The following is a 27,399-nucleotide window of genomic DNA, read 5'->3' on the forward strand; positions in this document are numbered from 1 at the left end:
ACCAACTCAATCTTTTTCTTAACTATTTTCAATTTTATAAATTTCTTGTTTTTTCATATTTTTTTACTTTGTTAAGCAAAATGCCAACTTGAAATACTAATCGTATGACTACGGATATAAAAGAAAATAAAAAATTACTATAATCAAAATACTTATGATTTTTAAAATTAAATTATTAAATAAGATATACACAAATATAAACACATGATTAGTTAGTACAGAGACAACTATAAATGATTAAGACTACAAATCTGAATGATTGGATTGACCCGGCCATTGAATGGATTTGACCGGAATCATCAACAATAAAAGTAGAAAATTAAAAAAAAAAATCTTAACCAGCCATTCATATATTGACACGTATTATCACTGCAATTCCAATTTCGAATAAGCTTATACGATTCTGATTTTCACTTCATTTAGGGTTTACATTTCAAGCCACCGAGATCGAAGCTTCATTTCCGTCTTTGCTCTGCCCCAAAAACCTCAAAGAAACAATGCCTCGCCGCAGCTCCGGAGGTTGATTTTCTGATTCTTTTACTCTATATCTTCTCGTACGGCTCACTATTGGTCCGATCTCTGACTCGGCCTTTGTTTTGTTTCATTTTCTTTTAGATTTATACATATATGATACGAAACAATTTTACAGGTTTGACTTTTACGGATAATTTATGTTTGCGACCATTCTTAACCCATTTGGGATTTTCTACTCTCGATTGATTGCGAGTGTACAGGGTTTTTGGTTCGGAAATATTTAGATGTGTGATTTGTACTTCTTGGAATAATGACTGCTTGGTTGGCAGTTATTTGATCGTCTAATATTTTCCACGTTTAATTGATTGGGGTAGATCTTTTCTTCTCCACTCTCGTTGGTTATGGGTTAGGTTTTTAATGGATTTAATTGGGATCAGGCTCTGTGTTTCGGGCTGTTGTGCTTAGCCTTACATTTGTGTATATATATGTGATTATATTTGGAGATGTAATTGAAACATTTGGTTTTGGGGAAACATTCATTCCCGAAAAAGAGGGTGGATAATGAATCCAACATACCTTTGTTTTTCTGAGAATATTTTCTTTTAAATTTTTGATAAATGTGTTGTTTCGTGTGAGAATTATTCAATTGCTGGTTTGAATCTGTTACTGGAAACGGAACTTGAGTACTTATTCGATTGTAATGTTTCAGTCGACGGCATTACACGCTCGACGCGTTAAGGTAGTTACGTTTACAGTCTCCCACTTGACATCATAGTATACCAGTATAATAAGTAGATGTGCATTTTCATTTCTATATATGGTTTTGATTAGGTATAGATTAATTTGGGAACCATTTAATGTTGAGTGCTAATTTTAAGAACAGTCCATTTCTCGTCACCTGCGTAATTGGCTTTACAGGAAGATCTGCACGGCCAGCTCCTCGTGCAGCTCCAGCTCGGAATCCACCTCAACCAGGTAATTTGTGCCAAACCATTCATAGTTATGCAGACATCATGTTTGCTTATTGCCTCGTTCTGACTATAAGAATTCCCAATAAAGCTGATTCACTCTGAATCGTGACGGGAAAAAGCTACAGTCTTGATCACCGCGTAGGTTCTCCGGGTTGGTTTTCTGACTACAGCTCTTCCAATTTATTACCCTTTTAAATTCAGTGGGTGAATGGAATAATTGCCCCTTCTTGATATGGTGTACCGGAACGACTTTGAATTTTGCCTTTTTGTTTGAAATTGAGCAAACAAATTCGAGTCTTTTTGAATTTTTCTCTAGTTTTGTAGCAAGATTCCTTTATCGTTGGAGCCTCAACCTACAAATTTTGAGATTTTATTTGACCCGTTCGTAGGAAAAAAGAGGTTCATGGGATTTTTTTTAAGTTTTCCCACTTTGTATCATCTAGTCTTTTTCGTGCGTGTTTCATTTGAGGACGGATTCGAGTGATTCCTTGGGGGTTACGAATGCAAGAGATGGGTTGGACATTTAATTCGGTCAAGCAAAATTGGAAATTATTATTCATGTATAAATAACAAACCATGGCTTAGAGGGTTTTTGTTTGGTTTTTTGGAAGTAATTTGTATCAATATCTCAGTGCTACTTGTTAGAAGAAGTTTTAGTATGTGTCTGTCAGCTATCTTTGTTGATTCACTCGATCGAGGTAGGTATAATTTAGGGGCGGATGTGAAAGACTTCTGACATCCATGTTGCTGAATGGAATGAGCGTGTAAATGAATAGAAAGAATGGGGATAACGGTGATATTTTATGCCAAGTTTGGCGCAACAATAGTATTACAAAACATAGTTTTCACCTTAAAAGGAAAATTAGAAACGCAGGAACTTCTTGCATCTTGGATCAATGAACGGTCTGATTTTTTGTCAGATATGAATATGTGATTAACAAGCTCTCTTGAACTAGGTATCTACACAATTAAATATTTATTAATCAATTGAGTAGCCGGAAATTGCAATTAGATGGTTATTAATTATGGTCGCTGCATTTTTTGATCTTCCAAAAACATCCTGGTTCCAAATCTTTTTTCATTGTTGAGATCTTTCTGATATAATTTTAGGGATGCAATGTTCTTGTTTTTCCTTGAAAATTCATTTGTTATTGTTAAATTATGGCCCATCAATTTTTTCAAGTACTGAACCTTTTGCTTTTGCAGTAGTTTTTATTTCACATGGGATATGATTCTGACAACCCTTCCAATGATGGACGTGATGAAGGTTTGTAGTTCAGTTAGTTTTGTTTAGCTTGTCGATCGATGAATTTGGAACGCGCTAGAACTTTTTGGTTATACCTTATGATTTTTGAACTTTATTGTTCTTAATTTAAAGATGAATTTCTTTCTATACTTCCTGTTTAATATACTTGCACAAGCACAGACATCTCTCATATCCAACAACAATTGGTCATTGAATTCTAGATATAATTAACTTCTGGTTACAACAACTACTAATAATTATGTCGGTATCCCTAGAGCAGCTAGTTAATTAACCTAGCGGTGGAACAGTTAATTTTCCCTCGCTTAGTTCCAGGGTTCTGCTTGCACGTATAAAAAATGTTGGTAACACGCGAGAGAAGATATCATGATTTGTTTAAGTGGTTTACAAAACTTGTTTATTTGATTTCATTGATATTATTTTCCATTTTTCTCGGTAGCAATGTTTGGTGTTATTCTTTTGACATGTGAGGAAATGGCGAATGAACTACTTTTCAGGATGTAGATGAATTACTATTATGGTTAGATGTTACTACATTCAAGTTATGGTTACATTTATCTACTTATTGTATCGATCACGATTCAGAGTGAATTAGCTTTATTGGGAAATTCTTATATTCAGAACGAGGCAATAAGCAAACATGATATCTGCATAACTATGATATTTATTAGATTTTTCGTATATGTACTTGTATCAGCTAAGTAGGTAGGTAGAAATAGGTGATAACTTCTTTCATTCTTCTCTAGTGCTGTTAACACTCTACAGATGTTTGTCTGTTGTTCATCTTCTAATGCTCTTTCTCTGGTAAACAAATTCCGACACCAAAGATGATGAGGATGAGTACGAGGAAGGTGCTGGGGGAAACCGCCTTCTGGGATTCATGTTTGGGAATGTCGACAACTCCGGCGATCTTGATGTTGATTACCTTGATGAGGTGGTACTTCATTTATTTGCGACCTTGTTGGCCCAGTCTACACTAAAGCTAAAGAATATAGTAGATGATAAAGAACATGTTGCTTTCTTTCTGTTTTCACCCCATTAGTTAATATGTTGTGTATATTGGTTGTTGCATGCATGATTATGGGTGATATACTAAAACTAAAGTTTTATCATTGCCTTAGGAATGCATGCGGTACATAGCAGTCATATATAAACCCAAGTGGAAAGATTTTTATTAGAAAAAAAAATTACAAATTGTTTCAGAGATGACTGAATTTTAGAGTTAAAAATAATAAATGTTCCCATGCATTCAAATATTCGGCGTTATGCTGCTATCAGTCAGAGGCTTGTGGAAACTAGTAGTGTAAGCTGTTCATGCAAAAGTCACAAGAAGTTTGAAACAGAACATTGAGTTGAATCATTATTCCAAAACAGCAGTAGTTGTTTCTATGAAATCATACCAGAAACGAATCATGTAACTCGAAGTTCAAGTGGAGAATCATGCTTGATGTCGCAAAGCTGATTAAGTTGTTTCTTTGAAATCATACCTGAAACAAGTCATGCCTCTTCTCTCACTCTCTCTATGTATGCATGTGCATGTGCTTGTGCTTGTGTGCAAAGTATGACTAAATGCTGACTGTTCATTTCAGGATGCAAAGGAGCATCTTGCTGCATTGGCGGACAAACTTGGTCAATCCTTGACAGAGATAGATGTATGGGTTTCCATCCATATCTCAATCGTTGTTTTGAATGCAGTCATGGATAGTAGGGCCTTTGATTTGTAGTCGGTAATTCAGTCATCTTTATTGTTCATAAGAATTCCCCCTTGAATTTTCTGATCTAACAATTGTTCCTTTCTGTTTCAGCTCTCCACAAAATCACCACAAACACCATCTGATGGCACTGATCAAGGTAATGTCTGCACTTTGAGGTACCACAGACTCAATTTTTTAGTTTCAGCTAATATGGCTACTCCTTTTCTCATAAATATGGTTGTTTTTTTTAAAAATGTTCTTGATTATTCATTAGTTTTCGAGGCTTAAAATTTAGTTGCATTATCTACTTCACATAATATAATTCAAAGTTAAATTTCTGCAGTGGATAAAATTATACTGGTTTTAAAATTGAAGATCAGTATAATATGTAGATGGATTTATGGTTAAGGCACACACTTCATCAAAGAGCTACACCTTAGCTTGTGATAGGCGCAAAGGCGAACCTCGCCGAGTCTCGAGTCTAGGCACTTACCTTGTTGGTTTATTATATAAGTATGTGTTGAAACATTTGATTGCTTTTAATTTTAACTAGTTGGTTCTTTCATCTAAATGGTCCAAGGATAGTTGATTAAAAAAATATAGTTATGCACAGGTTGTGAAGAAGTTGTGTTACACTGAATAATTTGTGGATTTGTATAATGTAGACAGATCATAAAGAGATTATGGCTTTGCAATGCAAAGCGTGAGTGTTGTACACATACATTGTATCAGAGTAAGGTGGTGATCTTTTTGTCATAAAAACCTGGCCAAATTTTGTGACTCGCGTTTCTGTTTATTTTATGATATCTTTATAAATAATTAGGTCGTACAAGTATTTAAATTGTTGTGGATTTAGATTCGTTTATGAGGTCAATGAGTCATTCGAACAATAAATTTTAGCTCAATTCAGGTGAAATCTCCTACCTGGTCCTCAGGTACTAGAAATAGATCTCATTAGATATGGTTTTATAGATTCGTTGGGGCCTAAAGTTACAGTCTATCTGAAAACTACTGATTTACGTATGTAATTTGTTTAGATTAGGTATTTTACATGGAAAATATTCCAGCACCTTCATCAAGATCTCTTAGTGGTGTTATATATTCTCGTAAAATAAGAAGAAGTCATCCAGTGTTGTTCCCGAAAAAAGACCAGACTTTTGGTGTCAGGGTGCAGCTGTTACAATTTAGATAACTAATCAATGGCCATTTTCAAGCATTTAATTCCATCGTTTGTTTTGAACAACCAATCTGTAAAAGAGTAGGCCCCCCTTGCATGCATGATGTGGTAGAGAATAACTCATTGTGATTCATTGCTTAGCATGCTGTGTGGTGAAGCGTCTCTTGGATTGTACTCGATGTACATAATTCTCCTGCTCTTTCATGCTTCTTATAGCTTATGTTGAGCTATATGTACTTAATTGTAGCGGTGATGTCTTATCCAGAGCAAGATGTTGGATATCATAATCAATTTTGGAATTTTTAGCTTTGTCGAGGTTTAATTAATGCAATAGGCAATGTCCTTGTTTGTATAGTTGCCTGATTTTGAATGGCTTTCCTTCACTCATTCCCCATGACAATTAGATTATGACAAGAAGGCAGAAAATGCTGTTGATTATGAAGATATTGATGAGCAGTATGAAGGACCAGAGGTACAAGCTGCTACGGAGGAGGACTATTTGTTGCCCAAAAAGGATTTTTTTTCCAAAGAAGTTTCAGTAACTACTTTGGAGAATGCAACTTCTGTGTTTGATGATGAAAATTACGATGAAGATGATGAGGCTGAGTTGGAAAAGCAGGCCATGGCAGTGGACAATGATGAAACTCGACACTTTTCTCCGTCAGGTTTTACTTTCATTGACAATTTAACTGGAAATCAGTATCATATTACTATTTCTTTTTTTCAACATATCATTATTATTTATTTCGTACTCGTGTATATCTAAACATGATAGCCTTGCAGATGGGGCAAGGTGGTGAATACCAAGAATTGATGTTATGCATGTCTTATGGATTTTCTTTCAGTTTAGTTTATAATATTTATTTGATCATTATAAATGAATAGAAAAGGAGTGAAATAGTTAAATTTTCACTTCCCAAATCGTCAGGCTACAAAAGTGCAAATTTCTAATATTGTCCCTTGCCCTAGTTAGGAGAAATAAGTGCTCTAATATTCTACCTTTGGCGCATTCTTAGATACTTTCCTTCAAAATAACCCGGAAGATCTTTGTGACGGTCTCGACAATTTTCCTTTAAAAGATCCTTGTCCTAGTGTAATAATCGAATTTAAGATGGGGTATTAGTCGATTGCTAGAGTGCAACTAGAGTACGAGTATAATAATCCCTCTACTGATTAGAGAGATTTTTACGAAATAAAAAATTTAAGATGCGGCATTGATCCGATAATCCCTCTACTGATTAGAGACATTTTTACGTCCTTTAAATTAAATCACGATGAACTTAATGAATGGTAGCCGAATAATTGTTTTACTTCTCCGTTAACAAGTTGGTTGACCAAACAGTGTGGTCATCTCTAACCGAATCATTGTGTGGTTATTACGTGAGAGGAGGAAATAGGACGCCATTTGGTTCTGCAATGGAGGTTTGCTTTTGCGATAAAACCCTGGATCAAAACTTTGGTAAATGAAGCACGCAAACCAATTACGGGGCTGAATTGTTGTTCTATCTTGGCATTATTAATCAAAGTGGTTCTTGGTGGCTGCAAAAAGCCAACTAGCACATGTTTTTGTTTCTTTAGTGGATAGATTAGTCAAAAATATATTACAATTTTTTCCCCGAGTAATTTGGTCATATTTGATTTACTATTGCTTGCATATGTGAAATTAACTTTTTGGAACTTCATAGCAGTAGGAAGAGGTACATGTTTTGAGAAAATATTTGATGCTTGGAGATAGAAGGAAATATATGAGGTTTAATTGTAGTTTTAGTGAATGTGTATAATCTAAGACCTTTTTATGTTTATTTTCTTCTTACAGAGAAGCTGAATCACAGTCGTACAGAGCTTTCTCAAGGAGAAAGTCTTGCTGAAGCTATTCAGTATGAGGATAAACATGAAATGGAAAATTTGGACACATATATTGTAGGTTCTGAGGAGGTCAGTTGCATGTATGTTGAATTTGATTCCTAATTAAGGATGTCTTCCTAAATTATATTTTCTTTTCTTTCCGTTTAAGGCTTGTTGCTGAAATATCCAACAATTGTGTTTTTTTTTGTGGTTATATTTTCCACATGGTATTTACTATTTTGAACTTTTTGTTCAATCACACCTCTACTGTTTCTATTAAAATAATATGATATGGAAGATGTCTTAATGGCAAATTGTTCCCGTTACGTCCTTGCTTTCTTTGCTTCTGGAGTTCGGAGAAGGATGCTCTCCAGCAAGTGGACAACCAGTAGCCTTTTTACCATCAACAGCTAATATTCACCTGTTAAAATGTGGTTCCATACTTCCATTTCTTCTTTGATGCATGAGTTGTTTGGATACTGAACACGCAAGTGTTTGTTTTCTGGACATGCCTAGAACAAGCTAGACCCCGTTTGGTTGTCATTTTGTTTTAGTGGATCCATTGCCATTACATGAGAATGCACTAGAGTTATCTTATCACTGTAAATGATTCTTTCTTTGTTTCCTTTGCTGCTGTTTTTGCTTGTACGATATTCTTGATTATAGTTGTTTGTCATGGCTGATTATGGAACTTGTGCCTCACACTGGTGGTGGCATTAGCACTTCGTTTGAACACTGCCAGTTTGTTATATGGTTTTTGTCAACTTCATTGCTGTAAACTTAATGTGCTTTGTTCCATGTTTTTATCTAAAATTAGGGTGAGTTTTTGGGCAAGTAATTTCAACGTGCTAGAAGAGGGATTGGTTTTAATACCTGTATCTTTTAGTTATTTCATGATTATGAATATATATTATCTAAAGAGTGATTTTGGGGTAAATAAATTTTAAATATTATTAGAGGTTAGGTTTTAGTTAGTTTAAGTATGTAGGGGCAGCATAACTTTTGTCCCTGTCTTTAAACCCTCATTTTTAGGCTTTTCTCTAGGACTTCCTATTAGAATCTGTGGTAGAGATCTGCTTTTGTGGACCTAATTAGGTTTATGTGGTTGGTGAGGCATTTGTTTAAGATTGTTTTTCAAAAGAACTCAATTAAAGTGAAAAGAAAAATGTCTTTCTGTATCTGGTCCACTGAAATTGAATTGAAATTGAAATTGGAATAATAGAGAAGGTTAATTGAATGGAAGTGCATTTAGTCTAAGCAGCTTGTTATGTGAATGGGTTCGTCAGTATTTTCCTTTAGCCAGTGTTTTGGTGTGGCAGACGTAAAAAAGTTCTCCACCAGAGTTTTTTTTTCCCTTTGAGCCAATCGAATGCCAGCATAAATGAAAACATGTTAAATTTCCTGGAATACCAAGTCGTTCCAAACCCACATTATTCAAAACATGACCTCATGTTAGATACTTAGATATGCCTTGGTTTATGGTAGTTGGAAAGTGAAATTAAATGTCAGCTTTCCTTGATTTTTAATAGACGTATGTGCGACTGTATATAGTGATCTATGGTGAAAAACACTGCAGGATAACACATCATCTGTTGTCTTCTTTTAGTTGTATCATAATTTGTGTTTCTCCAGGAAGTTTATGCTCTTTGTTTGAGGAATTCGTATCCTAATTGGCGTCTTTGCACTTGGCCAAGCAGGACACAATTGTTTCTGAAGAGCAAATTGATGGTGATCGGTCTCCGATGCTTCCTGTTCTTTATGTAGAGGATGGAAAGGCCATATTACGATTTTCTGAAATTTTTGGCATTCATGATCCAATAAAAAAGGCAGAGAGAAGAGACCGCAGAAATATGATTCCTAAAGGTATGCATGGTTTAGTTCAACTGTCTTCTTGACCTACACGACAATGTAATCTTTTTTGGCATGTTTCTGAGCTGAAATTTGTTGGCATTTAAATTGGCTTTTTCACTATTACTAGCTGTGTGAATGTGATAAATTTGGTATTGCTTTACATTTATTGTTGATTTGTTTAACCTGAATGGTGCTCTAAAACACAGCAACTATTCTGTTCACAGAGAAATTCAAGTCATTTCAAGCCTCTGCGATTGTCGAGGAAGATGAAGAGAATTATTTAAAGGCGCCTTGCCGAGACATTTCTTGGATGAAACCATTTCATTTTAAAGATGAGCTCGCCTCATTGGATGATGGGAGGGAGTTAATGAAATCTGGAATTGGTAGAGGAACTGGAACAATGGCTGTGGGACTTGATCACCGTAGAAAGGACTGTTGTGTTTCTTCTGAACCATTGCGAAACCTTCCATCAGTTTCTATTGGTCCAGAATGGAACTCACCTTTGTCACCCATTTTTTACCCTTTTGATCAGCAAGATTGGGAAGATGAAATTATTTGGAATAATTCTCCATCTGCAAGTGGGTATTATATAGAGAGTTGTGAGCTCTCTGGACCTGATTCCGACTCACTTGCTGACAAGGATAGAGAATTGGAAGCGTCGAAAGTTCGGAGTGAACTTTATGATATGGATCATGATTCATTTCAGAATAGTTGCGTAAGCGTAGAGCCTTTTAATTCTGAAGAACTTTCCCAGTTTTCAAACCTTTCCATCACGGAAAGCAGATATCATCCCCAACTCTTAAGGTTAGAGTCTCGATTAGATAAAGATAGTTCAAACGTGGAAGGGGCAAAAGATGGTGCTGCTGAGACAAAAGGCAGTGATGCCATAAAGTGTTTTGCTAGCCTTAGTCTGCAAAACAGAACTTTAATGGAAGGTTCTTGGTTAGATGACATTGTATGGGAGTCAAATCAGTCTTTTGCCAAGCCTAAGCTTATTCTTGATCTCCAAGATGAACAGATGCTTTTTGAAGTTCCAGATTCCAAGGACGTTAACCATCTCCGATCTCATGCAGGGGCGATGATTATTTCCCGTTCTGTTTTACCAAGTGGGGATTCGCCCGAGTTTCTAGGTCATGGAGTCCCATCAGCTGGGCGGTTCAATATCTCGAATGATAAATATTATTCTATCAGGAAATCATCGCAGCAGTTGAGATCACATTCCAAAAAACGTACGGTTCATGGACTCAAAGTCTTGCATTCAGTACCTGCACAGAAGCTACAGACAATGAAAGCGAAGCTAAGCAAGTAAGAAGGCACTTTTATCTGTTGTTACTTGTTTAATGTATGATATGATGTTTCATTGTTGAGTGTATCGAACTTCTACTTTTCTCTCTCCCTTCAACAATAGATCAGATGGTTCTGATTTTAAACAATTCCAAAGTCCATATGTTTGCTTTTTATTACAACAGTGATACGTTATCAACTACATTAGGTTGGCATTACTTTCTGATGCCATTATACTGAATTTTGATATGCCTCTAGGTTTGCCTGAATAATTTCTTCTAATTTTGGCTTTTTGTGTAGTGTGCACATTTTAATTTTTACTGCGCTTATTTACCATAAAAATTCTTCTCATTTTTTGGAAACCATTTTTTTTTTCTCATTTTTTCGAAACCATTTTTTCCTCATTTCTTTGCATTCTGGTATTGTGAAGCAATTGCTCTTTTGCAGCAAAGATATTGCCAATTTTCATCGGCCAAAGGCTTTATGGTATCCCCATGATATTGAGGTGCCATTAAAGGAGTATGTGAAACCAACCACTCATGGCACAATGAAAATCATAATGAAAAGTTTGGGAGGAAGAGGGAGTAAACTTCATGTGGATGCTGAAGAGATCATTTCCAATGTGAAGGTTAAAGCGTCAAAAAAACTTGGTATATTGTTCCTCTAATGTCCGCAGTGATAATGCCTATCTTCTGTATGCCTTGTTACTTGACGGGATGCTTATGTACTGGTTAATGTGCGCACTTTAGTCCCACCACTATCCCCTTTACAGAAACATGAATTTTCTCTCTGTTGTGTACAGATTTTAAACTATCTGAGCCAGTGAGAATATTTCATTCTGGGAGAGAGCTTGAAGAGAACAGTTCTCTTGCTGAGCAAAATGTTAGGCCAAACTCAGTGTTGCATCTTATTCGAACAAAAATACATTTGTTGCCGAGGGCACAAAAGGTTCCCGGTGAAAATAAGTCTCTACGTCCTCCTGGAGCATTTAAGAAAAAATCTGATCTCTCAGTAAAAGATGGTCATGTTTTCTTAATGGAGTAAGTTATCAAGTACTTTCATGGTTTTGTATTTTTCTTTCAGCTTATTCTGTATTCATATGAATGAAACTACTGTTCGATTGGCAGAATATTTTCTGCCCAAATTCTTGAGTTGTCTATTTGGGGTTGTATTATTTTTCTGTAAAGGTCATGATTGGTTTTACTTTTGCGACAAAACCCCATTAGTTTTAGGTTTTAGCTTATTCCCATTGTATATTTCTGATGTAGGTCTTGGTTTCTATGGTTTTTTTATGATGTTTTCTAAATTTTGGTTTTCTTGGAAGTGACTTATTCACAAGTTCCAGACGAATGCTTATGATGATGTCATTTTTAAAAACACAAGTTCAATCGATTTTCAATGATAGTTGATCATGTTGAATGAGGTTTTGGTTGCACAAGATATTCATATAATTTTGTCATTGGTTATCAACATGATGTACATTAATTGCATAAAATAAACTTCTAGACAAATTTTATGCATTCCATTTACTATTTATAGGCTCGCGATTTCTATGTTTCAGCTAGGTATTACATGTTAGTAGTAATCATAAAACTAACCCTTATTAGTCTCAACCTAGACTCTACGAAAGCACTACAGGGCTTGAAATGAGAAACGCCAGCCTTGTGCCTATAAAATTTACTAAAATACCTTTTGAGTTTACAAGATTACCTAAACCAAACAAAATTAATCACGACTAAGTTAACTTTGAAACAAACTCAATTTTAACTATTCCAGCTCCCAAGTTAGGTTTCCTTACCAAACTATTGCTTGAGTCTTTGCATCATTGCCCCACCTTTTGTGAACCATAATAAGATGTTGACACCTGTCTCTAACATCAGTTTAATGAACTTGGATCTTGGTTTTAGGCAACTTTTTAAACTTATTGACAAAATTAATACTAAATATCCACTGCCTGATTCGAAGTCATTGAGGGTGTTTCTTATTCAATTAGAACGACAATAGCGCGAGTCTTTGGCTGAGATCAATGGATGAGTGAAGATGGGGAAAAAAGACAGAGATCAGATAGAATTAGGAGTTTAACGGTTTATGGGGGGAGTGGCCGCTCCATGCAAATTTTTTTGGATTCTAGTTCCTTTTATGTAATGTTCTTTGAGGTTGTAAAGGTTGGAAGTTATTTACTGCAAAATCCCCGTGGAATAATTATAAGTGAATTACACTTACCTATTATGCTTTTCATTTCATATTTTCTTCAATACAAGCTTTGGTTAGTTGCCCTTGTGCTTCGAATACCCTTAGTAGCTTACTGTCTTCTTTTTGTTGATTATTATGCAATACAGGTATTGTGAGGAAAGACCTTTGCTTCTAGGCAATCCTGGGATGGGTGCAAGACTCTGTACATACTATCAAAAATCTTCCCCCGGTGATCAAACAGGAACCTTTCTTCGAAATGGAAATAATGAGTTGGGGAGTGTTGTCATCCTTGATCCTGCTGATAAATCCCCTTTTCTTGGAGATTTAAAAGCTGGTTCGAGGCAGTCGTGCCTCGAAACTAACATGTATAAAGCGCCCATTTTTCAACATAAGGTGTCATCAACTGATTATCTGTTGGTGAGGTCTGCGAAGGGTAAACTGTCTATCAGACGCATTGACAGGATTGATGTTGTTGGACAACAGGTTATTCTGACATTCTTGCTATATTTTTTAAAGTAAACTGTCAGCCGTCTTGTTTGATATCTCCAAAATGTGAGTTATACAGTCTTTCGTCTGTTTTTCCTCTGTTGCTTTCTGGGAAAATTGCTTCATCGCATGACTATTGGGATGCATGGTAAACCAACTCCTTTTCTGTAAAATCGTGAAAGTATATTCTTTTGATTTCTTAATCGACATACATATTGGATCAAAACCAGATGAATTGTTATTAAAAGATGAGATTGAAGTTAAAGAAGGGAAGCGTATAGGCTGAAAAACCGATTTCATTAGGTTAGAAAAATAAAGAATACAAATTTCTTATTTATAGAGTTCTATCTTCCTAGTTGAAGAAGGATTCTTATCTTCTACTAATACCTAATCTTGAAAATTTTAAAACAAATTTAATCTGTCATATCCAGCTAGTTATTCAAATAAGAAAAACTCTCATACGATACCCAATACTTCCCTCAAGTTGTATCGTATATATTGATCATGTCCAGCTTGGAACTCAAGTCTTCAAAACGAGGCCTGTGGAGTGCCTTAGTCAATACGTATGTTGTTTGCATGTGAGAACATAGATAAGCTCAATGACTTTATTTTCAATCTTCTCACTTGTAAATGTCGATCCACTTCAACATGCTTTGTTCGATCACGGGTGAACCTTCACGGGTCGTCCTTCCTCAAACTTTATTTCTGTGAGCAGTATTCACATATCCCATAAGCTAAAGTTCGATATTCTGCCCCAATACTGCTGCGTGCCACAACAAATTGTTTTTTGCTTCGCATGTTACTAAATTTCCACCAAAAAATGTACAATATCCTGAAGTGGAGTGTCTCTCTATGTGCGATCCATCCTAATCAGCATCACTACACACTTCAATGTCTCGAACTGAGAATTTTTGAAGAACAACGCTATATCTGGATTTTCTTTGAGATATCTTAGAATTCGGTATACTGCATCCATGTGGTCTTCTGTAGGCCTATTCATAAATTGACTGACAACACTCACAGGGAATCCAATATTAGAGCACGTGTGGGAGATATATTACGAAGGGGGATCATAAACGGGATGACTAATGAATCGTGTATATATTTGATACCAAAGAAACATGACTCATTAAAGGTTAAAGACTTCAGACCCATTAGCCTCACAACGAGCTTATACAAGATAATAACAAAAGTGCTGGCTACAAGGAGATGAAAAAAGTGTTGTCACATAAATTGTCAGAATCTCAAAATGCATTTATTGAGGGAAAGCAAATATTGGATTGTTGTCTGATTGCGAATTAGTTGGTGGAAGAATGGAAGAAGGAAAACAAAAAAGGGTGGGTATTGAAAATTGATTTTGAAAAAGCGTATGACAATGTTGAATGGGATTTCTTGGATTTCGTATTAGGGAAAAAGGGTTTCGGGGAGTGATGGAGAAGATGGATAAGAGGATGCGTATTTAATGTCTCTTTTTCCATCATGATTAATGGGAGACCGAGGGGGAAATTTAAAGCATATAGAGGGCTTAGACCGGGAGATCCTTTATCACCATTTTTGTTCAATATGGTAGTGGATGTTTTGGGAAGATTGATTGACAAAGCAAAAGAGGCAAACTTAATCCAAGAGTTTCAAGTGGGCCGAGAAAATGTGGAAGTATCGCATATCCAGTTTGTAGGATGATACATTGTTTTTTGTTAAGAGGGAGGAACACATAAGCTTTTTGGTGCAAGTCGTGAAGTCATTTTGTGATATGTCAGGATTGAGGATCAATTGGGACAAGAGTGCTTTATTGGGTTTAAATCAAGAAGAAGTAGAAGAGGAAGAGATAGCGCAGAGGATTGGTTGTCGTAGGGATCAATGGCCAATAAAATACTTGGGAGTCCCTCTAGGGGGTAACCCTCTAAAAGTGTCTTTTTGGGAACCTATCATGATTAAGATAACTAGAAAATTGGCAACTTGGAAAAAGGCTTTTTTGTCCAAAGGGGGAAGAGTAACATTGATTGCTGCTGTATTGAATGTTTTGCCTATATACTTCTTGTCCCTCTTCAAGGTACCAAAAGGAATAGCGGAGGCGATGGAGAAAATAATGAGAGATTTTCTGTGGGATGGAAATAAGGTGAACCACATTGTCATATGGTTGGGTTGGAACAAGTTTGTAGACCGAAAGAGAAAGGTGGCTTAGGTATCGGGAATATTTGTTTGAGAAATAAAGCGTTATTGGGAAAATGGTGGTGGAGGTTTAACGTTGAAAATGAGCCGTTGTGGAAAAGAATAATAAGGAGTAAGTATGGGTTACAAGAAAATAGATGGGATGCGGGCTTGGCTACTGAATGTGACGTTCAGATGTTCGTGGAAGTTCATCTCTAGATCTTACCCGACTTATCACTGACTACCGAGATTAGTGGTTTGAGGGGGTACAAAAATCAGGTTTTGGGAGGATTTCCGAGACATGTTTCCTTCTTTATTTCAGATTTCTTCGGTTCGTAATTTGCCAATATCTTATTTTGTTGCATTTGATACCTCGTCACATGATTTTTCTTGGGATTTGCATTTCCGAAGATCTCTCCGAGAGGAAGAGATCATTCAGTTGTCTTCGTTTTTAGGCATTTTGGAGAGGGTAAGATTGGTGGAAGAGGTCGATGATATTCGAGAGTGGGAGGGGATCCGTCCGGGAAGTTCACAGTCAAATCTTTTTTCCAATCATTCTTTTCCGCAAATAATCGTGCCCAAGATTTCAAATTTTTCCATATAATTTGGAAAACTCCTATTCCGACAAAGATTCAGATATTCTCTGGACGGCAACCCTAGGAAAATTACCGACATCCGAGATAATGCAAAAGAGATGGCCTAAATGTGCTCTTTGCCCCAACTGGTGGGTGTTGTGTCGTAAGGATTTGGAAATACAAGATCATATGCTCATTTATTGTAAGTTCACTAATGAATTGTGGGCTAGGGCTTTGGAAGAAATGAGACTGGTTTGGGTCGTGCCAAAAACAACACAAGATTTGTTTAATACGGATCTTGGACAAATGCTCGGCAAAAGAGGTAAAAAAATTTTGGAGAGTGGTGATACATGGAATTTGTTGGGCAATCTGGTTAGAGAGAAATAGAAAATTTTTTGAAGAATTGGAAGACAGCACAGAAGAATGTTGGGAAAAAATCAAGATCAAAATAGCAAACTAGATTGGATCTAATAAAGAGTTTCAGGACTTTTTGATACTTGATCTTCTACGAGATTGGACTTATGTGTATTGTTAAGTGAATGCTTTTCTCTTTCTTGGTAGTGGACCACTAGTCCGCTTCATGTAATGGAAACAATCACATATCGATAATATTATTATGTTTCTTATAAAAAAAAAGTTTCTTTTAACAGGTCTAGCACGTTTTTCCTTTGTGAGATTGAAATTCCTAGAGATGACCTTGCCACTTCCTTTCCCATGAAGTATTTAAGAAGTTCAATGTCCTTCATTTCAAATTCCTTTTAGAGAAGGGACTTTGTATGCACCATCTTCTCACTGGAATTTCATGTAAGAACAATAGCATCAATGTAAATAGAGAATACCAGATCTTTCCTTCTCCCAAGTGTCTGATGAATAATCTTTCCTTCTCCCAAGTGTCTGATGAATAAGGTGTGATCCGACATTTGAAAAACGGTGGAACCAATGCGGGAGGTGATTGTTTTAGACCATATAATGATTTCCTCGATTGTCATACTTTACTGATCGTAGATTCATTCTCAAAATCAAGACGAATGTCCATATAAATTTCTTACTCTAGATCCCCATTGAGGAAAAGATTTTTTACATCAAGTTGATAAAAAGATTTGCAATTGAGAGAACAACTTGAATGATATTAAGTCTCGCAACGTGAGCAAAAGTTTCTTAGTAATCAGTGCCATATGACTGAATTTCTTTTTGTCATTAACCGAGCTTTGAACCTCTCTATGTTCCCATCAGCTTTGGGTTTTACAGAGAAGATCCATTTGCGTTCAAATGTCTATTTTTCATGAGGGAGTTTTGTAAGAATCCATGTATTATTCTTCTCAAGAGCCCGTATTTCTTCAAATGCAGCAGCCTTCCAGTTAGGATCTTGGAGAGCATCTTAGATAGTTGATGGAATCCGAGTTTGGTCTAACCTGGATACACAAACTCGAAAGGCAGGTGATAATTTCGCTAGAGGAACAAAGTGACATATAGGATGTTGTGTGCATGATCGAACACCACTCCTTAATACAACCGTCCTATCATCATCATGATCAATCATTGGAGAAGTATCACAATTAGGATTAAATGTACCTTGTGTATTTTCAATGGATTTTGGCTCCGAGGTCAAGTCAGGGCTTTGTTGAATCTGTTCTGGGTGTTGAAGAGTCTCCTTATGGTGTGGTTTCCTCCAAGCATAAACTTGTAGAGGTGGACTTGGTGAATCAGTGATGGCAGGTGTTGTGTTTGGTTCGGGTATGGAAGAGGGACTTGGATTGGGGTAACGGGTTCTAATTGTGACAAGACAGGTGTGTCGAGTTCCCAAGTATGAGATTCACACAGTTCTGGCTCCCCTTGAATCGAAGAAATGGGATAGAATGTCTCCTTTTCAAAAAATGTAGTGTCCATCGAGGTATAAAATTTCTTGGTGATGGGAGAATAACACTTGTACCCTTTTTTATCTGCAGAATAACAAAAAAAAACGCATTTGATTGCTTGGAGGTCAAGTTTAATGTGGTTATGTTGATGTACGTGTACTAATTCTGAACAACCAAAAACCTTGAGAGGAATTTCATGAACCAGATATGAAGTGGGGAATGGAGAGTCGACTTCATGAATTAAAACAGGGCGATGGATCTGTCACCCAATATTTCACGACCCTACTTAGATGCTGGCAGCAGATTGATTTGTTTGAAATGCACGAGTGAGAGTGTCCAGATGATGGGGAACTCTAGTACTTGCTGTTGACATAATTCAACTAATGTTAGATTAGGAATCTCGATCCTTGTCTTGGGTGCACTGCTGACTTATAATACTTTTCAAGGGTTTCTTGAAAATTGTTTGTGCTTTTTCTCGTTTTAGTTTTATAAGAAATTAAAAATTGTCCAACTATTTTTTATGATGTTTGTATTCTTATTTGTTTGTGTTGTTTATCTGTAGGAGCCTCATGTGGAGGTTATGTCTCCTGGGTCGAAAGTTGTTCAGTTCTATATTATGAACAGGTTATTGGTTTACATGTATCGCGAGTTTCGTGCAGCAGAAAAACGTGGTTTGCGTCCTTCTATGCGTGCTGATGAGTTATCTGCATTGTTTCCTGGCTTGTCTGAAGCCTTTCTTCGGAAGAGACTGAAAAATTGTGCTGAATTTCAGGTCCAAGTCCTGCTGTAGTTTTTTGCTTGACTTACTTGAAGTTGCATCTGATTTTCCCCACTCTTATGTGCAATGTCTTCCTCTCTTCCTCACACACCCAGGAAAAAACAAAGAAATAAAGAAAAAGGAAACATGTAGCTTATCAAGTAATCAAACATTTGTGAAGTATAAAACCTGAGAAAACGAAGAAATTGCACATATTTTAATAATATTGCTGCTAAGTTTAATTAAATATTCTCATTGTTGTCAATTTCCATGTGTATAATTAAATCATTTTTTTAAATATGCCACTAGAGAGGAGCAAATGGACATTTTCTTTGGGTTATGAAGCGTAATTTTCGCATTCCCTCAGAGGAAGAGCTAAGAAGGATGGTTACACCTGAAAATGTGAGTATCTATCACGAATTTATCATTTTTATCTTAGAAAAGGGCTTTATGCCAGATATAAGATAATTTATATCCGAAAGCTTTTTGATTTTGACTTAAGCAAAAGGGTGTTCTATTTCTTATATTGTAAGAATGCATGCAAAGGCTGAGCAAGATGCCTGTAGCTAAGATGTGTATTTCCAATTCTTGTATAATTTGCACATGTTGGTCGTTAACTTGGAAATTCTTGGAAAGTGTCTGATGGAATCAAATGATGAAATGGTTCGGCATATTTGGATTTACTGCATTGTAAGATAAGATTTGTGAGGGTAATAATTTTAGGAGACTTGGGTGCCTAAAAAAGTTGGAAGGAGAAAGAGAATAGAATAAAAGGCTTATGACTTGGTAACTTGATCTCATTTCAGATCCTTGCAAATAAAAGCCTTGAATTAGTGAAACAATGTACTGTCTATTTATTGTTACTGTTTTTTTTCGTATGTGCGTAGGTGTGTGCTTATGAGAGGATGCAAGCTGGCTTATACAGACTAAAGCGATTGGGAATCTCCAGACTGACTCTTCCCACAGGTCTATCATCTGCAATGAATCAGCTTCCGGATGAAGCAATTACTTTGGCTGCTGCATCACATATTGAGAGGGAGCTGCAGATAACCCCATGGAACTTGAGTAGTAATTTTGTTTCCTGTACAAACCAGGTAATCTATGTCTATAATTGTATTCCTCACCTCAACCTCTCTCTCATTCCCCATCCCCGCGCGGTTGGCTGCTCGTTCCTAAGATCAAATTGTGTTCATTCATCATCATCTGTGTTAGGTCGAAATTTCAACTAGTTAGAGTTTGCGTCACTCCGATTTTTTATCGGGTTGTAACATGCAGCAATTAGCTATCAGTGAGGCTCTGTTGACTGTACAATGTGAAAACTATGCTCTGTCTTTAGTTTCCGTTTAGCTGTCATCTTTTTCATTTATTTGGTCTTCTGTGTATTGGTCGGTCTCCACAAAAAATCTTTGATGGATTTTTTTATTTACTGTCTGCTTGGCTACTTGTGTCAGTACGTCATATGGTCATATAACATGATGTAAATCAGATTCCTGGATTATGCAACAGCAATTATCTTCGAATATTAACACATGTAATAGCTATATTTCTTTCATCTTACATTTTTTTCTTCTTCCAATGTCAGGAAATTTGTTGTTAGAGAAATCTCAAAATGATATCCGTTGTTTTTTGTGCAAGTTGCAAAAGGGATTCTGCTACTGAAAGTTATACATCTTTTTTAACCAAATATGTCTAACTGTACCAAAACGAATTTCAGGTTACATGCATGAGAATTTGTGATTTCATGATCTGTAAATTTAATGCTCTAAGTTCCACTATATAAATTCTAAGAGGATGCTTAAATTACTGTTCTGTGCCACATAACTTTGTTTGCACTTTGGGTGAAACTGTTTGGTATCTGAATCGGCAATGCTTATTGCTGATTGGTCTACATGTGATTAGATTTGGTTTACCTTTGGATCACTCCAGTTGCTGTGTGACCTCAGTAATATATAGTTGAAGTATGTCTAGGGCCTGCCGTTTCTTTTTTGACAACCAAAATCATTAAGTGTCCACCAGAGTTATTCATAGAATATCGGAAATTATGTATGTTTTACCTTCTCGTTTTGTTTTATTTAAATTGATTTGAGCAGTAATTATTCACATTGTCACAGTGTGCAGGCTGACCGTTGAATCATTAAGCAATTCTTGATATAGACCACCCCGGATAAAGTGACTTTATCAAATTTGTAGTATTTATTATTCTTTTGAAAAGATATTAAGATGCTGTTCCCGTTGATCCGTTTTTGAATAAAGATACTTGCACGATTTTTATATTTAAATTATTTTCTTTATCTGTTACAATCATATATAAATGATTTGCTGCTCTTCCATATTCAGGATAGAGAAAATATCGAGCGCCTTGAGATTACTGGGGTTGGTGACCCTTCAGGAAGAGGCCTAGGTTTCAGTTATGTCCGTGCTACTCCGAAAGCTCCAATTTCGAATTCAATGGTGAAAAAGAAGCCAGTTGTTGGTAAGGGATCGACTGTGACTGGAACAGATGCTGATCTTCGCAGATTGAGCATGGAGGCTGCGAGAGAGGTTTGTTAATTGTTCTTTTGAAATCCTTCAAGTGCACTGCTCGTAAATGTTGAACGTATGAGACAAAAATTTGTAACCTCAACTATTAAGCTTTTTAATGTTGTTATTACTGGTGCTCAAGAAATCTTTATGTTTTTCATTTCCCTTGTGGGTACATCTATCTATCCTTATTTGAATTAAAATGCATTTGATGCCTTCTTTTCAAGCAGATATATACCTTTTGCACTGCTTCTTAATTTTCATGCTAAATATCAGTCCACGGGGGCTAAGATGGCAAGTGGAACATCAGATTGAAGATTGTGTTCGTGCTGTTAGAATACATATTTAAGAGTTTAATTTCTGATGGCACTTCTGCCATATGACCTAGCATCAGTACTTAACCATTAAAAGTCCATCAAACAGTATCCACAGTTAATTGTTCAGACATACTTGTACAAGGTTGAAACCATGAAATGATTTTCTCAAATGCCTGGATTCTTTTACTTCTCTCGTTGACTTCACGGTAAAATGATTAGGGATGTGGCAGTGAATTTGTTACTTTATGATAATGGGTTTATGGTGTTCATAAAGTTAAGCTTATGGTAACTATGTCATGTTTATATACAGCTTCTCCTCAAATTCAATGTTCCAGAGGAGCAGATTGCCAAACAAACTCGATGGCACCGAATTGCTTTGATACGCAAGCTTTCTAGTGAGCAAGCTGCGTCAGGGGTTAAAGTTGATCCGACAACAGTAAGCAAATTCGCTAGAGGACAACGTATGTCTTTTTTGCAGCTTCAGCAGCAAACTAGAGAAAAATGTCAAGAAATATGGGATCGACAAGTTCAAAGTCTTTGTGCTGGTGATGGTGAGGAGAATGAGAGTGAATCGGAAGCTAACAGTGACTTGGATTCTTTCGCCGGGGATCTGGAAAATCTTCTGGATGCAGAAGAAGGTGAAGAGGGCGAAGACAGTGATTATGAATCTAAGCATGACACTGTTGATGGTGTCAAGAGCCTAAAAATGAGAAGACGCCCATTTCAAACTCAGGCAGAAGAAGTGATCGAAGATGAGGCTGCAGAAGCAGCAGAATTGTGCAGGATGCTAATGGATGGTACAATTTTTTTCTGAATTCATTAATATTGGATGCTTTTAGTACCTCTTCATCAAATCTGGCAGTGTAATTTTATAGATTTCTTAATCTACAAGAACATTTCTGATGCATAATTTAAGCCATGTTTGTTTGGGCTGTTAAGCTCTACTCAACTCAAAAAACATCAGTACACTTCCATCTACTTACAAAATATTTTTCCAAACAATGTTTAAATATTTTTCCACTAAATTTTAGTTTCATAACCTTTGAGTTGAATTGAGATGAAAGTGCAGCCAATCGCCATCTTAATTTTTTGATGACTGCATGAGCATTAGTTATTGTTGACAATATGAATAATGTAAAACTGTTCGTTGCAGCGACAGGATGCTATTACCCTGAAGACAATTCCCATGCTTGAAGTACACTTGCCTCATTCATTTATGTTTTTATGTAAAAATGACATTCTTGTTGAATTCCCTCGCTAAACCGTTGGCTTTTGAACTCTGAATGGTGCCCATGGACCGCTGATATTGCTTTCAGTGAAAGTAGTTTGGTTACAGTAATTAGAAAGACAATGGTGTCTGTCTAATTCAGTAAAAATTTGGCACTGAATTCTGGTGGAATAATTTCTATGTTTTCGTAGGTTTTGGACATCCATCTCTGAATTAGCTATAATTTGGATAGATGTCTGAGTGTTGGCTATCTCAGACTGCAACATCTGATCATAAAAACTATTTTGCAGAGGATGAAGCTGACCGAAAAAACAGAAAGAAGACAAGAGCAGTAGAAGTGCAAGTTGGACAGGCCTCTAAATTAAAATATGCTCCTGATCATGCTGATGTAGTTAAAAAAAGCAATGCTGCTGCTAGAAGACATGTTCAAACTGAGGGACTCTCTATTCCAACTGATAATTTTATTAAGGAGCAAAAGGTGGTCGATTGATAAGTACCCCATGTCAAACACTGAATATTAATGACATTATTCGAATATGGTTCAATTATCATTGATGATTAACTTAACAATATTCTTTATTTTCTGATTCAGATGGATTTTTCTGCTAGAATGAACCTGCCTGGGAAAGTAAAAGTGAAGAAGAAAAATGACATCGAACAAATGGGATTATTGAATAAAAAAGTTAAAATATTGGCAGATGGAATGAATGTAAGTTGCTCCTTCTAACCTGTGATTTATATATAGAGCAGATCAGGATTTAGCTTGTGAGTGTTTGCAATATGCTATGCAAAAGTCATTTGATCTGTCTAGTTTCTTATTAGTCTGGTTGCCTTCTACTCAGAACTCGCCTGAACTCTGAAGCGCTATTTATCTTGTACTTCCTAGTATAGAAGGAGCCAGGTTTACATTTGCTTGATTATAGGGTACTTTTCCTGTACAAATGAAAATTTTACCTCTTAAATATTTAAGTGATAATTATAATCTCTATCATTTACTAGTGTTCTATTCTACTAATGTATCAAATATAAAAATAAAAAAGAAGATACATCAATGGTCATTTGAATTAAATTTCCTTATAGAAGTTGAAATGTCTGACAGCAGGCTTAGTAGGCTAGTTGCATAATGAATGTGGGTGCACTCTGCAGCAACGCAAGACAACAGGCTTGCTGAGATGTACAGATGACGATATTAGAAGGCACGGTGATCCTTTATGTTTACTGGGTAAAAGAGTTCTTATGCCAACAAGAAAGAATTTTTAAAAAATATAGATCGTCAGATACCAATCATTTAAGTGCTACCTTCTTCCTTTTAATTGGGCCAAGGGTTTTTTCCCCACATTTGGTTGGATTTGGAGTGGGTTTCGGTGTAAGAAACCAATAGTGTGTCTGATGAAACAATAATGGATTTATATGAATACTCTGGTCTTGTTCAAATCAGTGTTGCTTCTGGATATTAGATAGGTTACAATATTGATTACTGAATTATCTTTTCCTTGAATGTCTTCATTTATCTCATGTGTTGCACAACTGATATGAAATTCTTACTTGAAAAATAGGTGATCAAGGAAAAGAAATCCGCAAGAGAGAGTTTTGTCTGTGGAGCATGTGGTCAGGTTTGTCTCTAGCAGCTATGTATTACAGTTTTTCTTGACTTATTGTGGTCAGGTTTGTGCCAAGAACGTTGAATTATACCCTTATCTATTTTCTTGACCAGCTTGGTCATATGAGGACCAACAAGAACTGCCCCAAGTACGGCGAAGATCCTGAAACACGAGTGGAAACCACAGATCTTGGGAAGTTATCTGCGAAATCTAATTTCATAGATCAAGCAGAGTCGAGTCAGCAAAAATCTCTTTCAAGGAATATTTTTCCGAAAAATGTGACAAAGGTTGTTGGTTTTGACGTCACAGAAGATGATAAACCTACTTCGAAGGCAAAAACTCTCAAGGTCAAGTGTGGTGCTACTGACAAGTTTTCAGAAACGTCACAAGGCTCGGATAAACAGATTATATCAGATTACGATACAGGAAACAAAGAGACTGTCAAAGTCAATAAAATAATATTTTCAAACAAAACAAAACCTGAAGATTTGCTGGTCGAACCTCATAAGCCCTCCATTGTGATAAAGCCTCCGGTGGAGGCTGATAGAGACCAGCATCGCAAGAAAATTATTATCAAACAACCAAAGGAGATAGTTAATTTAGATGATAGTTACCTGGATGGAAGTTTGGATTTTGACTACAGGAAAACGAAGAAGATAGTTGAATTGTCAAGTTTTGATATGCGCAAGGAGCATGAAATCAAAACCTTTTATGAAGAACCGTCTAGGACAAGAGGTGCAGAGAGTAACAAATGGTGGGAGGAAGAGAAAAGGAGAAAGCCTGAGAGACAGCAGGAAGAAAGATCCAAGAGGTTAGAAAAGGTGAGGAACACTGAAGAGCAGCCAGCATACATAATGATGTACGCAAATGGCATTAGAAGAGAAAGGGAAGAAGAAGAAGAGCTAAAAAAAGCGACAGCAAGGGCAAAGAAGGCAAAAAAGAGAAGCCATGAAATCATGGGTGATTACTCGGACGACGTTCCTCCGAGAAGAAACGACAGAAGAATACCCGAGAAAGACAGAATGGTGCTGAGGAGGCCGCCCTCAGAGTATGTAAAGCATGCTCCGGAGTACCCCCAGCCGTCTAAACGGAGAAGGGGAGGGGAGGTGAGTGGTTTTCATTCTCTGAAGTTGTCTTTCTTAAGTTGAATAACAAACTTACATTCAGTGCATTCAATTGAATTTGCAGGTCGGTTTGTCAAACATCTTGGAAAACATTGTGGAGACACTGAAAGACAGAAAAGAGATATCCTTCCTTTTTGTGAAGCCAGTGTCCAAGAAAGAAGCTCCTGATTATTTAGACATCATTGACCGTCCCATGGATTTGGCAACAATTAGGGACAAAGTTAGGAGAATGGAGTACAAAAATCGTGATGATTTTAGGCACGATGTGTGTCAGATTGTGTTTAATGCTCATAGATACAACGATCGACGTAATCCAGGTATTCCTCCTCTTGCAGACCAACTTCTTGAGCTCTGTGACTACTTGTTAGATCAATATGATGAAGACTTGAGGGAAGCAGAGGCTGGGATTGATTGAACAAACCACATACAATAGATTTTATACACTGCCCTTTTTCTTAGTTACCAATTTTGGACGCTTCATTTCTCTCGGTTGGCCTTCCCCTTGATTCCCGTTGGGAGTTACCCATCATTGTTGTATATATGTATGATTTTGGTATGTATAGATTTTTTCCATATATGAACCCCTAAAGAAAATTTTCTCTGGGTTCTATCAATGTATTAAAATTCTCTGTAGAATGTCTTTTACCTGTGGAGCTGCTGTGCTAGTCTGCTGTATGTAGTTTTACTGCAAATTTTACGAGTGTGCTCTCTTGAAACTATATCAACACACGGTGGAGAATGAGGAATGCTAGATTTACTTGTTCATTTCTAAATATGTTACACCATCTTTTTAATTTCTCCATGTTTTGTATGAATTAGTTAAACTTTTTTCGTGGAAGGTTGACAATTACTTGAGTATTTCTTGAACTTTACTATAAAAGTTAAAAGTCACAAGCATGATAAAAGAAGTTTAAGATTAAAATGCACGCCTGTTATCTTATTTATTAATGTATTGTAAAAATTAATTTTACTGATTATATTAATTAATTTGTTATGAGAATAAATATCAGAAGTGATGTCAATTTTTTTATGTCAAGATTGGAGTGATATGTACATTGAGATTGCCGAATTTATTATTGATATCTATGTTTTTATAATCGGATCAATTTATGTTATAAAAATGATTCAACTGGACGATCCGATCTTTCAACCGGACGGTTGGATCGAAAAACTATTATATAATATAATATAATATATTTTAAATTCTAAAATATATTTATCAAATTTTAAAATTAAAACAACATATATATGTATATATATAAATCAAATATAAGTTTATCTATTTATGTAGAAAAAAATAAATCAAAATAAGCTGTAATAGTGGTAAAATAATATTTTTAATAAAATTAAAATCCAAATTATCATATATAAAACTAAAAATAAATTTTAAAATATATATATAAGAGAATGATCAAATTCTAAAAAATTTACAAAAATAAAAAGTTGTGAATCGATCGGGTCGATTTTTACTAGTTCATTGGTTAATGATTGGTCTAATCGATTCTTGTAAGTTTGACCATTAAATGGTTTAGAAAATAGGTTCAGACTGGACCAGTGGTCGGTTCTTGATCGAACCAACTGATCTGATCCGATTTTAAAAATACCGATTATTACTAGAGATCTTTTGCACACACTATTTGATATTTACGAGTTAAATTTTTTTTATTTTTCGTTTATTGTTTTATTATAATAATTTTATATTAAAAATAATATATTCTTTTAAAAATTCAAAATTTTGGATAAAAATTAAATAAATATTTAAAAAAAAAGAAAGTAGATATGATAATGATAAAAATAAAAAAATATTTAAATAGATATTTAAATAATTTTTTATTAAATGAAAATAAAATATTTTTATAATTTTAAAGAGATAATATTGCTATTTTAAAAAAAATCCATCATCACATTAAAGTTAGAATTATTAGTGTTTCAAACTTAATTTTATATTATAGAAGTATATATTATTATTAGTAGCAGTAGTAGTACTAGACTCATTAATAAATGTTTTATGAGAAATTGAAGAGGTTGATAAAT

At 35.7% G+C, this 27,399-nt stretch overlaps 1 protein-coding gene across 1 annotated transcript; it reads left to right on the forward strand.

Annotated features, from left to right (window-relative positions):
* The first annotated feature begins 419 nt into the window (after positions 1–419).
* Positions 420–26,159, forward strand: LOC142531885 (transcription initiation factor TFIID subunit 1-like). The gene is made up of 22 exons (XM_075638156.1): positions 420–802; positions 1,312–1,449; positions 3,537–3,643; positions 4,299–4,361; positions 4,515–4,560; positions 5,985–6,245; positions 7,397–7,515; positions 9,123–9,288; positions 9,501–10,581; positions 11,008–11,210; positions 11,363–11,600; positions 12,900–13,236; positions 18,381–18,590; positions 18,885–18,977; positions 19,463–19,669; positions 20,913–21,116; positions 21,723–22,209; positions 22,931–23,118; positions 23,233–23,349; positions 24,197–24,253; positions 24,355–25,347; positions 25,430–26,159. The coding sequence occupies exons 2-22, from the start codon at positions 1,332–1,334 to the stop codon at positions 25,778–25,780; spliced, it is 5,646 nt and encodes a 1,881-aa protein (XP_075494271.1). The 5' UTR covers positions 420–802; positions 1,312–1,331; the 3' UTR covers positions 25,781–26,159.
* The last annotated feature ends 1,240 nt before the right edge of the window (positions 26,160–27,399 follow it).

Source organism: Primulina tabacum, chromosome 17, assembly GCF_025594145.1.
Source record: "Primulina tabacum isolate GXHZ01 chromosome 17, ASM2559414v2, whole genome shotgun sequence".
NCBI classification, from domain to species: Eukaryota; Viridiplantae; Streptophyta; class Magnoliopsida; order Lamiales; family Gesneriaceae; genus Primulina; species Primulina tabacum.

What these genes read in the sequence shown, in the direction of transcription:
- LOC142531885 (XM_075638156.1), top strand. Translation starts at nt 1,332, where the DNA reads ATGTTGAGTGCTAATTTTAAGAACAGTCCATTTCTCGTCACCTGCGTA. An exon ending in GTGCAGGATGCTAATGGATG is followed by an intron (nt 22,210 to 22,930) that starts GTACAATTTTTT and finishes ACTATTTTGCAG; the next exon opens with AGGATGAAGCTGACCGAAAA. An exon ending in AACGGAGAAGGGGAGGGGAG is followed by an intron (nt 25,348 to 25,429) that starts GTGAGTGGTTTT and finishes TTGAATTTGCAG; the next exon opens with GTCGGTTTGTCAAACATCTT.